Below are 15,281 nucleotides of genomic sequence, written 5' to 3' on the forward strand. Positions count from 1 at the left end.
ATATGTTTAAGCATAATCATTTAATTTGAAATAGATTATAACTATATTTTATAAAAATTTTAAATTGGAGATTGAATCAATTAGGGTTAAGACAGATTGATTCGATCTAATTCGATTCAAATTTCATTTTTTACATTATATTTTAATATAATTTGCTTAAAAATATGTTTATATTTATATATATATCATTAAAATAATTACATATAATATATTGTGTTGGTTTCCTTGATTTTAATTATTATTAATATTGAATATTATTTATTATTATAAATTACAAGTAAAAATGTATTATTATACAAATTCAACATGCGCTGCATTTATCTGGGCAACCAAACATAGCCAATGAGGTCTGGAAAGGTTTCTGGAAAGTACTGTTGGGTCAATCAGTAGATCGCGGCTCCGAAACATTCGATTCGAACGCCCTCGAACGCATCCGTCTCTGTAAGTCTCTCTCTCTCTCTCTCTCTCTCTCTCTCGGGGTTTGAATTCTCTGGACCTGCAATCATATCAGTCTGCGCCTTTTGTGAATCGATTAGGTTATAGTTGAATCATTTTTTTTGGTCGTTTATCTCGTAATTGTACGTGCCTGTTATTTGTAGGTATGCATCTGTTTGCTTGCGTGCCCCAATTTTGTGCCGTATAATATTTGGTCTCTTTTATGTTCGTTATGGTCACTTTGTTGCCACTAGTCTGAGTGTAGTTCTCTCTGTTTGCTGCAATAATTTGGAATGTCAACCTGTAGGTGGCATCTAGACACATCACTTATTGTCTTCTATTCGATAGCTTTTGGATGTTGTTTTATAGGTAAGAAATAGGGTTTTCACTTGAAAAACATTAAAATACTGAGTTTGTTCAACTGGTATTGAAATATAGGAAATTAGTGATATGATGTTTAGCACAAAAATTAAGTAGTAGATGGATAAATATGGCCCTTTTGTCAGATGCTGGGTAATTCACGTGCATTTTTCACTTCCTGTGTTGCTTCAAATGCCCAGTATGAAGGCTAATAAGAGGTCCAATATAAGTATGACAGTATTGAAAATGTTTTGATTGATGAATTGGTGAATTCTGTTGCCCAAAAAAAAAAAAAACTGCTCTGCTATTAGAATTTCCAAGGATGAGTTACTGATCTGTATCCTCATTTCAATCTAACATGTTGATTGATGTTCAAGACTTAGGCTCCGTTTGTTTGGAAATAAAACATTTTACCTTGGAAAATATTTGTCAATGTAAAATGTTTTAAACAGAATTTTTTTTATCTCATTTTTCTGGTGTTTGTTTGCATTGTAAAATATTTTCCAAAAATTAGTTATTTGTATATATAAAAAAATAGATATGTACGTATAAATCATGAATGTGTATGTACATATATGTATGTGCATGCATGCATGTGTATGTATATATGTGTATGCGTTTGTATGCATGTGTGTGTATCTGTGTGTGCATGTGCATGTATATATATGTATGTATACATGTATATGTGCTTGTATGTATGTATATTTGTGTTTGCATGTATATCTATATATATGTGTATACATATGTATATGTATTTGTGTGTGCATGTGTCTGTAATATATGTGTATGTATGCATATCTATGTGTGCATGTTTATGCGTGTATGTGTGCTTGTATGCATATATGTAGGCATATGTATATGTATGCATTCGTGTGACTGTATATATCTGTGTGTGCATGTGTATGCGCGTGTGTAAATGTATTTATATATATGAACATGAATTTATATATGTATACATATTATGTACATATGTATTTGTTTATAGATATACACATATGTAAAGATGTTTTGGCAAAAGAAAGAAAAATAGTTTATTTGCTTTAGTGTAATAGGAAAATGACTTATGGATTTTGAATAGGTAAGTTATTTTACATCCTTTGGTGTAAAATATTGTCAGATCCTGAAATCTGACAGTGAATTCTCAACCGATTGGTGAGAATTAGGGTAGGAAATTAGAGGGAATTGGGACGAATTGCAGAGAGAGAGAAGGAGAATTGAGCAGGAAAATAGAGAATTGTCTCAAAATATTCTTTGATGGTTTGTATTAGGCTGGATCAGTGCTTATATACTGATCCTAGCAGCAGAGATTGGCGCCAACAAGGCTGCCAAATTCAAAATGAGGTACAACCATAGGCAGCTACTTTCTAAGTACAATTACTATGGCTAGCCTGTAGTACAAACGGTTATAACCACCAATACAAGGTACAACCCCAACAACAGTAGGTACATGACAATTTCCCCCCCAACCCCCTTCCTTACAAAATTTATTCTCCTCAAGAAATAGAGAGAAGGTGTGCAGCTTGAGGGAGTAAGTCCAGAAGGTACTCCCCAGTGTTATTATCCAGATGGAGATGAAACTATTTCACCAATACTTGAGTCAAAGGGGCTCCCTGTTTGTAGATGACCCTCTTGTTCAAAATGGCTGCTGGTTCCATATTAGGGGAAGTGTCCTGAACAAAGGAGACGGAGGGTAAGGAGGGACTAACCTGTTGTGGTCTCACTGACTTCTTGAGCAATGAAACATGAAATACCGGGTGAATTTGGGAATTAGGGGGCAGCTGGAGTTTGTAGGCAACAGTCCCAAATCTTGCAATAATAGGGAAAGGGCCATAGAACTTCGGGCTTAATTTAGAGACCTGTCCTTGAGAAAGAGCCTTTTGATGGGAGTGTTTTAGCTTCAAGTACACTTCATCACCTATTACAAATTCTCTTTCACTCCTCCTCCTGTCAGCAAACTGCTTCATCCGGTTTTGAGCAGTTGCTAACTCCTTCCTTAACAAGTTGTAGAATGTTATGCCGTTGTTGTAGGTAAGTGTCCACAACTGCCACCATAGTGGGTTCCATAATGGCAGGCAGTAGGGGAGGTTTGTACCCATACAAGGCCTCAAAAGGGGACATCTTAATTGAACTGTGGTAGCAGGAGTTATACCACCATTGAGCCAAGGAGAGCCACTTGTGCTAACTTTTAGGCTGTAGGAAACACAGGCAGCGGAGGTAAGTCTCTAGGCACTGGTTAACCCATTCAATTTGCCCATCAGTCTCAGGGTGGTACGCTGTAGACATGTGCAGTTTAATTCCCAAGGATTTCAACAACTCTTGCCATAATAGGCTTGTAAATATCTTGTCTTGATCAGATACTATGGATGGTGATGTTCCATGTAACTTTACCACTTGGTCCAAGAAGATTCAGGCCACTTCTTGAGCGGTAAAGGGTTGGGAAAGGCTTAGGAAATGTGCAAACTTTGTTAAACGGTCCACTATCACCAAAATACAATCCTTACCTTCTGATTTGGATAACCCTTCCACAAAGTCCATGGACACACTGGTCCAGGCTTGCACAGGTGTGGCCAAGGGCTGCAATAGACCTGGGGCTGCAACTGTTTCATGCTTGCACCTTTTACACACATCGCAAGCCATCACAATCCATCACAAACTTCTTCAACTGTGGCCAATAGAAAAGTTGTTTTACTTTGTGGTCCCCGAGTGCCCACCCAAGGGAGATCCATGCAATGACTGCAGTATCTTGCCCTTGAGTTGGTCACAGTCTCCAATCACCAACCTGCCATGATATATCATCAACCCATTCAATAGGGTAAAGCCTGGCCTGCTTGAAGGGTTAATTACCAGCTGCTCCAACACTTCCTTAGACCACTCAGCCTTCTCATAACTTGCTATTACCTTCTGGTCCTAATCAGGGATGATTGAGGTAATGGCTGCAGAGGTTCCCTCTTCAAAACAGAAGGACAATGCATCTGCAGCAACATTTTCCTTCCCCTTTCTGTATTGAATGATGTAATCCAGCCCCATAAACTTAGCCATCCCCTTTCTCTGCAATTGTGTGTGCAATTTCTGCTACAGTAAAAATTTTAAGCTTTCATGGTTAGACATAATTATGAACTGACTTCCCTCCAAGTAGTGTCTCCACCTTCTCCACTGCAATTAACACAGCCAGCAGTTCCTTATCATATATGCTGAATCCCAAGTGTCTAGGGGCCAAAGCTTGGCTAATAAAAGCCAGTGGCCTTCCCTCCTGGATTAATAGAACCCCTATTCCCTTATTCCTACAAACCTTTGGGAGGGAGGGGTTTGTCATTTTAAAAATTTTAATGGCATAAGGTAATGGCAGGAGGGAAAGTGAAGCAAGACTTATAAACTGATGGAAGGTCTCTGTCATTTCTAATAAGCTGGAGGTATCTGTGTCTTTTTGCCAAACTTAAATGTGCTGAGTGTAATTTATCCTTTCATTGTTTCAACATGAACTATCTTCTCTGTTTGTGAGTGCTTTTCCCTTTTTAAATTCTTGAGAGGGGAGGGGGGGGAGTCATTGTTGTTAGTTTTTTTTATTATTATTATTCCATGATGGCATTGGATGTATATGCAACCAACAAATTAAAGCTATTCCTTGAAGTCTTGATCATTCATGTATTATTTGTAATTAACAAAATGAATTATGTGCTGAATTTTGAAAGAAAGCTTTTATTCCCTTAAATACAACTGATACTTAGTAAAACATCAAATTGACTTGGTATTTACAGTTTATGAGAAAAAGCCTCTTAACTCTTTTTGGTAATATTTAACATACACCAAGGGCTGGCAAATAATATTCTCTTTTGACCTTTATTAGCTGTTCTTAAGGAGCAGGAGCTGAAAAACTCTACACCATGGAAATTGAAGGTGACCTAGCTAGATAGGTGACGTGGGTCTCTATTCAAGTTTTAGAGTCCGCTTGTAGCTTAACCATATGAAATATTGACTAGGATGCACCTTTTTTATCTTTGCTCCCTTCAAGGAGAGATGGTTTTATTGCATTTGTTTGTTTACACCTGCGTTCCTTAGCTGTTGCAGGCTAAAAATGGCAGCCAAATACATAGTTACTGGTGTCTTGGGATCATTCGCTATTGCTTATTTGTGTGACCATTTTATTGCCGACAGGAAGATATTTGGAGGTAATTTTATGTTTATTCTTGCAATTTTGTTTGCATTGAAATGCTGCACTGTAAAATATGACACAGGCATTTGAGCAGGCACTACACCGACAACTGTTTCAAGCAAAGAATGGTGGGAAGAAACTGACAAGAAGTTTCAGGCATGGCCTCGAACTGCAGGCCCTCCTGTTGTCATGAACCCCATCAGTCGTCAAAACTTCATTGTGAAGTCCAGTGCTGAAGCTTGAATCCCCACACTAGACAGTGATTGGCTTCCATGTCTTTCCTTTGGCTTGCTCTCTTAGAACTAGTTTGACTTCCAAATGGGATTGTAACTGCTTTCCTACTCCTGTGTACTTAACTTTTTTGGACAGGTTTTGCTTCGAAGTATGTTAGAATAAAGGTTGGTTGCATGGGCAATCATGTCATGTCAGTTCATTTTCATGTGCAAGTTAATTCGGTGTATGATTCTGAATTGCATATCAAGAATTCAACAAATTTTCTTTAGCTTGAGCAACAATATGTTAGGTTCCAGGGTGCCATTTCCAACCACTCGGGGAGAAGAATTTTGCGGGTACGTAACTTTGTAATCTCTCACTGTTCTGTTTTATTCCAGCTTTTTGGAATCTACAATCTATCTCATAGTGCCTGATATTGTGGGAGGGAAGCTTTTTCTGTGGTCCTGATGGATGCTTAAATTAGTCTGGTCATCAATGTGACTTTGCTGGGGGAGAGAACAGAAGTTGTGGGCCTGTGGCTATGCTATTAAGGTTCAGTGTGTTGCTGCCGGGAGGATGCAAATGCCAAGTTCCAAAGCAAATTGACAATTGTTGCCCTCTTTTGGTGTTAAATATCTCGAAGCTCGACCTAAATGCATTCCTCAAGTTCGTTCTTTCCGTTTTGAGTCCTCAGTTTATTTCACAAAATTATATTTCTTTTCTGCATTTTGCATCTTCTGTAAATATCTCATCCTCTTTACATTTCCATCACAACTCGTAGTATCAATAGTCCCTCATTCTTTCATCTCTTAATTTTCTCATCTCTAAGAGGCTAGGCTAAGTTGAGACTTTCTAGAGAAATCTTATCGAAATTTTTACATCTTTTGCTTCTTTTTTTGGTTTCTTTCCGAGATTTGATTTTTCTTCAAGTACCGGTCTTACTCTTTTTTATTATTATTATTAATTTTTACATCCTAAGATAATGGATTGTGCTACTACTTATATTAATATTAAATATTATAAATAATTTTAAAAAATTCACGCAAACATATTAGTATTGAAAATCAATTTTCATTTATCTTCTTCAATGAATGCATTTGTTTCAGCATATCAGTAAAATTCATATTTCTAGTTACACATGATTTTTTTTTTTTTTTCCTTTTATTATAGATTCCACATTTTTGGTTAAGAGCAAAAAATTAAAATGCCTCTCTTGCTTTTCATCTTTTTTCTTTTCTCAGTGGTAGACCCTTTTCTTCATCTTCATTCACAACCTGAAACTTTTTTTTTTTTTTTTTTGAAAAAAATTATGATTATTCTCTTACTAAAGAGCCTTGTTAGAAAAGGTATCAAATTTTCACATTTTTTTTCGCAAAAATTTGTGATAATAAGTCAAATTTTAAAAATTAATTAACATTATAAGTGTCATATTACATAAGTTATTAATCTAATTAAAATAAGATTTAGTTGATGATGATGGTTAGTGACAGACCCCTGTTAGCCTAATGGTTGCATTGAAAATGTGCAATTAGAATTCAATACTCTTAAATTTCTGTGTGTGTGGTATTGAGAACAAAGGTAAAACATTGATTCTAGATTAAGATTAGAGCTGATGAGGAAACAGTTATTGACAAAAGGGAAAGTGATGAGATAGATGTGTTGAAGAACAAAGGTTGGAATTGAATTGAAATGAAGTGAGAGGGAGAGAGAGAGAGAGAGAGAGAGGTGGGGGACCCTGGATGCTATGGAGGGGTGAGACAAAGCATGATACAAAGGTCATGATGCATGTCTGGTAAAGGGAGAGCCCCCAATCTCAATCACTAGAGATTCCACAGTAAGGGAATTCTTCCCCATTTGCTAGCCTTTTTCAGCCATCTTTCAAACAAAGATAGCTTTCTTCTTCCATGCTGTCATTTAGATGACAGTATCCCTAAAGTGGTTTCCCATCCCATAACCCATGCACATGCCATTGGTGGAAGTTTTGGCCTCTGCCTGTACCTCTGCCTCTTGGAGTGCTGTCATATCTTAATTTACACACCCACACGCATAAACAAAGCAGCTTAGAGGGCAAAGGTGGGATTTGATGTGCTTTAGTTGCTCTTAGTACTATGGGAGGATTTTGTTGGACTAAAATGGCACTTCTTTGCGCACCATACTTATTATTTTGAGATAGAAGATAATTTATTTGTTTTATTCTTAAGAGTTGAGCTTGTAAAAAGGGATTATAGTAGTTTTTTTATATATATAATTAGAGTTCAAATATATCTATAAGTAATATTTTCGTATATTTACCTAATATACATAACCCATAAACTATTTTGGATTCTCGAAGATAAAGAAAAAAAACCCTAATTATTTTTGTATTAGATGACTCATTTTAAAATAGTTAAAAGATTTTTTTTTTTTTTTATGTATCTTTAAAAGTTGGTCTAATAAAAAGGGTATAATAATCTTCTTTACAATCAAAATCCAAACATTTGTAAGGAGAATCTGTATATAAATTTTTATATACTTACTTAGTATATCCCATAAATTGATCCTCACCCTTTTTAAGAATATGGGCTGTCATAGTAGAAGAAAGAACAAGTAGAATACTGACTGACTGTCAAACTCATTTTCCTTTTATCAAAAGCTCCATCTTGGGATGAGTTTCCAGTTGCATGGAAGATTTTTTTTTTCTTCTTCTTTTTGCTACTTGAAGTTCTTTTAATTTTAAATTTCTATTCCAACTTTAGAAAAATTGAATAAAAAGAGAGAAATGCTACCCTAAAAAGTCACCATTTTGAATCATGCTAATGATTCAAGCCCATTCTATTCTATCTCCATTATCAGCCACTAAAAAACAGTCCCCTATTATAATAATGTTAATCAAATGAGTGGGAGAAATTTGTGATTTTACCATGAAAGTTGGCTCTTCTTACTCCAAGGTTAATATATTCTTATCATACAAATAATTTTTTTTATAAATAATCACACAACTCTCAAATATTTTATGTTCATTAGAAATTATGAGTTAAAATGTAAACTGGGTTGAGTAGGTGAAATGGTCACTCTATCTCTAGTAAGTAAATGCAATGGTCATTCCAATTCACCCTGCAGAGTGTCACCTGGCTGTATTAACTCTTATTGTGTCTTATAATTATTTTTTTAAAAATATTATTTAGTTGAGATTGTGGGGGCACAATGGACGAGGATGATAAAGGCAGGTGAGATGATTTTAATGGGTTAATGATGGTGTTTTGGAACCACAAATTTTGTTGGAATTGAATTAATTAATAGTCTTTGTGAACAAACCAAAGCCTCGATTCCAGCCCATTTCCCGCCTCAATCAACGTTAAAAAATACACATGAATTGGGTTCAAAAGTGGAAGGAAGGAAGAAAAGGTTGGGCCAAAGTAATAATAATGTTAACAGAATTCATAATGATGAATGGGGTTCGGAATTAGGTTTTTTTTTTTTTTTTTTTTGGGGGGGGGGGGGGGGCTTTTGTTATGGAATATATGGATGCTTTTCGCCCAAAGTCATGAGGCAAAAGGTGCAAAGAGAGGGCATCTTATGATGCTGTCTTCGCCCTTTTGGACTAAAGCCACCGTTCCATACCTAAGCTTGTACTCCATCTCCATTTATATATATTTTTTAACTATCTAGGAATGTGATCTTGCAATTTCTTTTTCCTTGTTTTTAAATCGAATAAATGAAAGTTTATTTATTTATTAAATTTAAAATCTTAAATCACACAAGAAGAATAAAAGTAACCTCCGTGAAATTATTATATTCCTTAAGAATGATAAGGCGTTTACGAGTTCTAATAAGCGATCAATTTAAACTAATTTAATTAGTTTGGTTAATTTATTTTTCTCTTAATTTAATTTTTTGAGTCTAATTTAATCAAATTAAATAAATAATTTTGAAGCATTTGCTATTTTTTGAGATTTTATGTTAAAGACATTTTATAGGTCATAAATGTTTAGGTATATCATGAATTTTGGATTATAAAATTTTGATATGATGGCATAAATTTTGAGATGGATATCTAATTTGATCATTTAATTGTATTGCTTTGATTGATTCTTGATCTAAAATTCAAACCCTACTATGACTTATCTAGATTTAAAATTATATAAAATTTGAATTAACCTAACTTATAAACATTTATAATTTTAATTATACATCTCGCTCTAAATAAACCAACCAAATATCCACCACGCAATATTGAGATAGAATGGACTATTTATCCCAAATTGTTTTCTTTGTTGTTCAAAGATTGAAAAAAATCAAAATAGCTTGTAATTATAAAATAGAATACAATGAAAATTATTTTAGTTTTTATCAATATATATATACATATATATATATACACATATATATACACACACACATATATATATATATATATATATATAAGAGGAGGAGGAGGCAAAAGATATAGAGAAAACATGCATTGTCCCAAGCTGTCTGGGAGATAGAAGAGCCCTAGCCCATGGCCACTGGGGCCACAGACACTTGTGATGGGCCCAAATGAAATTATTGATTTGAGCCTTTCCTCTGATCTGATGTGTGGGTGTGTGTGTGCTTTTTTGTATTTCTTTCCTTTCCTTTTGTGTATGCATGTAATTGTGGGGAGAAGGATACAAGTGACAATGTGACATCAACTCCTCAATAATTCACTAAGTAACAAAGCCACAGTTGCAAAATAATTGTACCCCCCTTTGTTGGCTGCATTTAATTGTACCCTAAGATGGGATACTTCCTTTTTACTTTCATTTTTGGATTAAAAGTACCAAACATTCATGCACGTCTTATTCTCTTATATGTTTGCATAGAAAAATATTTATATTTAGGAAATATATAAATTATTATGCAACGAGTCATTATAACATAGCATGATATATTATATGTTGTAACATGAGAAGGTATTAATAGGTTTTAAGTAGAAGAATACAACTACATAGTAAGAGTATAATTGATAAGTGTTTTGAATAAGGTGATATGATGGTCTTTAGTAGGATTTTTTCTAAATTTGTTTTGATTTTATTTTTATTTTTTATTTAATTGAAATTAAGTTGGGTCTATATAGATTTATCAAGTCTATACATTTGATCTTACTTCACTTAAATATATATATATATATATCAAAATTCTTGTTATTATTATTATTATTATTATTACTTTTGTGTTAAAACATGTTTTATGTATGTAAATGTTTTAGTGTGGAACATGTTAATGAAATATAAAATTTTGGAACTGAAATCTAACTTGATTAATGAGATTGAGTTGGTTCCAGTTTGATTTCATAATCAAGTCAATTCTGAGTTCATAATTCTAAGTTTTAATTAAGGTTTAAATTTATATAAAATCCAAATTAATCACATCCCAGGAGGATGAACCCCTTTACTTATTTGTTTATCAAAATTTAACTACCAGCATCTTTTTACTTGGACCCGCATGCCTTATGACATAAGACCATCGAAGTATTATTATTGGCAGGGTTCGGTTCATTAAGGATGATGGAGCTCGTATGCAGCATAAACAAGCCCGCGGCTCGTTGGTTTGGTATCCTAGGTTCAACGTGCGTTTTCCATGGCCGTCTTGTTGTCTTCGGCCAAAAATAAATAAGCAATGACAGTAATAATCACACACACACACACACACACATTAACTATATATGTATATATTTGCAATCAGAAGAAGACGATTAAATTAATGTTAGAATGTCACCTGAGCAAATCTACAGGCGTCGCCGGAAAATGCTTGAAGATGTTTTCATAGGTTCGTGGCCGGACAGTGGTCGACAGTTAAACAAATTGAATTTGTAACAGTTAAACAAATTGAATTGCTGGGATTCTCGGAAGCATCAACATAACTAGTAAACAGCAAAAATGGAAATTAATAACAAACAAAATAAATCCACAAACCAGCCCACTTTTGGGACACGGTTTCATTGACTCCACTGCTCATTTCTCGTGACCAACCTTTTCCCTCTTCTCTCTCTCTCTCTCAGAACTCTTCTTTCTCTCTCTCTGGGACAAGGAAATCACCTGGCTCGTGGAGTCAGTAAACTCTATAACTGTTGGTCTTCTTCAACTCATTCTCAATTGCAGAAAAGCTTTCATTTTTTTCTGATATGAAGATTGGTGTTTCTTTGCAACGGACTTTCTATGGTGTATAAATATTGTCCCTTTAGCCCTTTCCTTCGTTCGAAATCCTCTTTGGCTCGGAAACCTGTTTTCCCCTTCTGGGTTTTTGAGTTTTTGATCCATTAGCCTGGATTATGCACCTCTCCAAAATCAGGGCTTCGGTTGAGTTCTTATTTCTTCAAAATCAAGACCCAGAAAATGGGGCGCTTTTGCTTTCTGGGTTGTGAAGTCCAGGGTTTTCCCAGAATCTGTGGCTACCCATCATAAATTTTCCACTAGAAGCTGTTTATTTCCAGGAAAGAATAAAAGAGAGAAAGAAAGAGGCATCTTTAAAATGGCGTGTCTTTGCCTATTTTCTTTCTTGCTACTTGGGATTTTCTCAAGGTCTCAACTCGGCCACGCTCAGCTTCTCCATGAAGAAACCACATTGACATTGCTGGCCATTGGCACAGAACTTGGCCTAAATTGGAGGACTCTGAACAGCTCAGATTTCTGTTCTTGGCCCGGCATTGTCTGCAACTCCAGCAAGTCCATGGTGGAAAAGCTCGATCTTTCTCACCGAGGCCTGCAAGGTAATCTCACCCTAATCTCTGAGCTCAAAGCATTGAAGTGGCTCGACCTTTCATACAACAATTTCCATGGCCCGATTCCTCCCGCTTTGGGGAACTTATCCGAGCTCCAGTTTCTTGATTTATCTTCAAATAAGTTTAGAGGATCAATTCCTGTGGATTTGGGTAGACTGGTTAATCTTAGATCGTTGAATTTATCCAATAATTTTCTCGAGGGAAGTGTACCTGATGAACTTGAAGGGTTGGTGAAGTTGCAGGACTTTCAGATTTTTACGAATAAATTGAATGGTTCTATCCCAATTTGGGTGGGGAATTTGAGTAATCTGAGGGTGTTTACAGCCTATGAGAATGAATTAGGAGGGAGGATTCCGGATAATCTGGGGTCGAATTCTGGGCTTCAGGTGTTGAACCTGCACTCGAACCTGCTCCAAGGGATCATTCCGAAGAGCATTTTTGCCATGGGGAAGCTGCAGACTTTGATTCTGACTCAGAATGCATTGACTGGTAATCTGCCTGATGCAGTTGGGAACTGCAAGGCCCTTTCGAGTATTAGAATCGGGAATAACAGGATCATAGGAAGCATCCCCAAGTCGATTGGAAACATTAGCAGCCTTACATATTTTGAAGCTGACAACAACAATCTCTCGGGAGAGATTGTGCTCGAGTTTGCTCAATGCTCCAATCTCACTCTCTTAAATTTGGCCTCCAATGGTTTCTCCGGGACAATTCCTCCCGAGCTTGGGCAGCTCACAAATCTACAGGAACTGATTGTTTCCGGTAACAGTCTGTTTGGAGAGATTCCAGCGTCAATTCGAAGCTGCAAGAATCTGAACAAGCTCGATTTAACTGAGAACAAATTTAATGGTACCATTCCTGTAGATATATGCAATGCCACCAGATTGCAGTACCTTCTACTTGGTCAGAATTCGATTAGAGGAGAAATACCCCGCGAGATTGGAAACTGCGTGAAATTGCTTGAATTGCAAATGGGTAGTAACTATCTGACCGGAAGTATCCCCCCTGAGATTGGTCATATCAGGAATTTGCAGATAGCGTTAAATGTGAGCTTCAATCATCTCCATGGACCGTTGCCTGCTGAATTGGGTAGGCTTGACAAGCTGGTTTCTTTGGATGTCTCCAATAATCAACTCTCCGGGAACATCCCATCTACACTCAAAGGCATGCTCAGCTTGATAGATGTTAATTTCTCAAATAATCAGTTTGTGGGTTCCATTCCAACCTTCGTGCCATTCCAGAAGAGCCCAAATTCAAGCTTCTTTGGGAATAACGGGCTCTGTGGACCACCGCTCAGTTCTTTGTGTGGTAACTCCAATAGTTCAGACAACCAGAGTTACCATCATAAGGTTTCTTACAAGATCATATTAGCTGTTCTTGGTTCCGGGTTGGCTGTTTTTGTATCAGTGACAATTATTGTTCTGCTCTTCATGATGAGGGAAAGACAAGAAAAGGCTAGCAAAACTGCGGGAACTGCTGATGACGCAAGTAATAACCGGCCATCAGCAATAACAGCTAACATCTTTGTTGACAATCTCAGACAAGCAATAGATTTTGATGCTGTTATCAAAGCAACTCTCAAGGATTCAAATAAGCTGAGCAGCGGAACCTTCAGCACCGTCTACAAGGCAATTATGCCTTCTGGTATGCTCTTATCAGTGAAGAAATTGAAATCCGTGGACAGAACAATAGTTCATCACCAGAACAAAATGATCAGAGAGCTCGAAAGGCTGAGCAGACTCTGTCACGATAATCTAATGAGACCCGTTGGATATGTAATATACGAAGATGTTGCCCTTTTGTTGCATCACTACTTGCCCAATGGAACATTGGCTCAGTTCCTTCACGATTCTAGCAAGCTCCCGGAATACAACCCCGACTGGCCAACAAGACTTGCAATCGCCATTGGAGTGGCAGAAGGATTGGCGTTCCTTCATCATGTTGCCATTATACACCTTGATATCTCTTCGGGCAATATCCTGCTAGATGCCGGTTACAAAGCGGTTGTCGGGGAAGTTGAGATATCAAAGCTCTTGGATCCATCTCGAGGCACTGCTAGTATCAGTGCCGTTGCCGGTTCATTTGGTTATATTCCACCAGGTACTCCATCTACATCACAAGGTGCTTTCTAAGTGTGTTTTTAGCTTTTGAACTTAGGTTACAAACCCTACTATCTGGATTCATTTTAATCCATAAGATTTGCCATTTGAACAGAATACGCGTACACAATGCAAGTTACTGCACCGGGGAATGTCTACAGCTATGGCGTTGTTTTGCTTGAGATTCTTACAACCAGGCTACCGGTTGATGAGGCCTTTGGCGAAGGGATCGATTTGGTGAAATGGGTTCACAGTGCACCGGCAAGAGGTGAAACCCCAGAGCAGATACTCGATGCAAAGCTTAGCACAGTCTCCTTTACCTGTAGAAAAGAAATGCTTGCAGCTCTAAAGGTGGCTCTACTCTGTACTGACAGCACCCCAGCTAAGCGTCCCAAAATGAAGAAGGTTGTGGAAATGCTTCAAGAAATCACACAAAACTAAGTACGACTTGTTCCAGCAACAGCAATCCTCGAGCGATATGAAGCACCAGTTGTGAGGGATATGGCGCGTATATTATGCAAAGTTCAACGATGAATTTGGTAAGCTCTTATTTGCAGATTGGGGGAGGGGGGCTTTCTTGCCTTAACCATTGCCGCATATGTATCGTATAGGATTGATAGAAAATGGCATCGTGCATGTAATATTTTTCAGAACTGGAGAAAGCAATAGATGGGGAGTTCATTGGAGAAAGAGTCCTCCCTTCCCTTGATTTCACTGCCAGCCCTTCAATTTTACAAAACTGAAGTTTTGTGCCTTTGTAGATTTGTATTCTCGTCTAAATATAGCACACTAGTTGCGACAGCTGCCCTCCCACCTGTATACCTCGTAACATTTCCCCATCTTTTCGTGAAAGCAGGTCACAATTCCGAGCTGTGAAAACAGCATCTCTTTTTTCTTTTTGTGCATCTAAATGAATGATCTTATCTGACTCTTGTAAAATAGGGAGATTAAGGCGGCTGAGGCATTAGAAATGCTCATTCTTTTGGAAGAGAATATATAGGCATAGCTAAGGCAATCCAATATCTAATTGTAACATTATGGGTCTTCTTTAGTCTTCACTTAAAAATAATACTAGTTAAATGTAATCATTCAGTTCATGAACTGAAGTGATGTATTCAAGATTTTTTCTATAAGATAAATTATCGACATAGATTTAACATTAGCAATGCAAATGCAAACTGAAGAGATTCTGTGGGTTTTATCACAAGAGTAGAACATGTAGTTTGTTGTCAGTTTCATTCCAACCCACCATTCCCTGGTTGGTTGAGACAACAGATGTTGCTTGGAAATCGGAATTCCGTCT

General features: G+C 36.8%; 2 protein-coding genes across 5 annotated transcripts; both read left to right on the top strand.

Moving 5' to 3' along the window:
- The first annotated feature begins 312 nt into the window (after positions 1 to 312).
- On the top strand, positions 313 to 5,447 carry LOC127791169 (uncharacterized). 4 transcript variants are annotated; one of them, XM_052321002.1, is made up of 3 exons: positions 313 to 441; positions 4,861 to 4,961; positions 5,040 to 5,447. In XM_052321002.1, the coding sequence occupies exons 2-3, from the start codon at positions 4,868 to 4,870 to the stop codon at positions 5,186 to 5,188; spliced, it is 243 nt and encodes an 80-aa protein (XP_052176962.1). In that variant the 5' UTR covers positions 313 to 441; positions 4,861 to 4,867; the 3' UTR covers positions 5,189 to 5,447. The 4 variants fall into 4 exon arrangements, with proteins under 4 accessions (XP_052176962.1, XP_052176963.1, XP_052176965.1 ...); XM_052321003.1 differs by having other exon boundaries at positions 320 to 441; positions 4,852 to 4,961; XM_052321005.1 differs by lacking the exon at positions 313 to 441 and adding an exon at positions 503 to 536.
- A 5,645-nt stretch (positions 5,448 to 11,092) lies between these two features.
- Positions 11,093 to 14,925, top strand: LOC127790816 (leucine-rich repeat receptor-like tyrosine-protein kinase PXC3). The gene is made up of 2 exons (XM_052320512.1): positions 11,093 to 13,979; positions 14,094 to 14,925. The coding sequence occupies exons 1-2, from the start codon at positions 11,630 to 11,632 to the stop codon at positions 14,417 to 14,419; spliced, it is 2,676 nt and encodes an 891-aa protein (XP_052176472.1). The 5' UTR covers positions 11,093 to 11,629; the 3' UTR covers positions 14,420 to 14,925.
- The last annotated feature ends 356 nt before the right edge of the window (positions 14,926 to 15,281 follow it).

This window comes from Diospyros lotus, chromosome 14 (assembly GCF_014633365.1).
Source record: "Diospyros lotus cultivar Yz01 chromosome 14, ASM1463336v1, whole genome shotgun sequence".
NCBI classification, from domain to species: Eukaryota; Viridiplantae; Streptophyta; class Magnoliopsida; order Ericales; family Ebenaceae; genus Diospyros; species Diospyros lotus.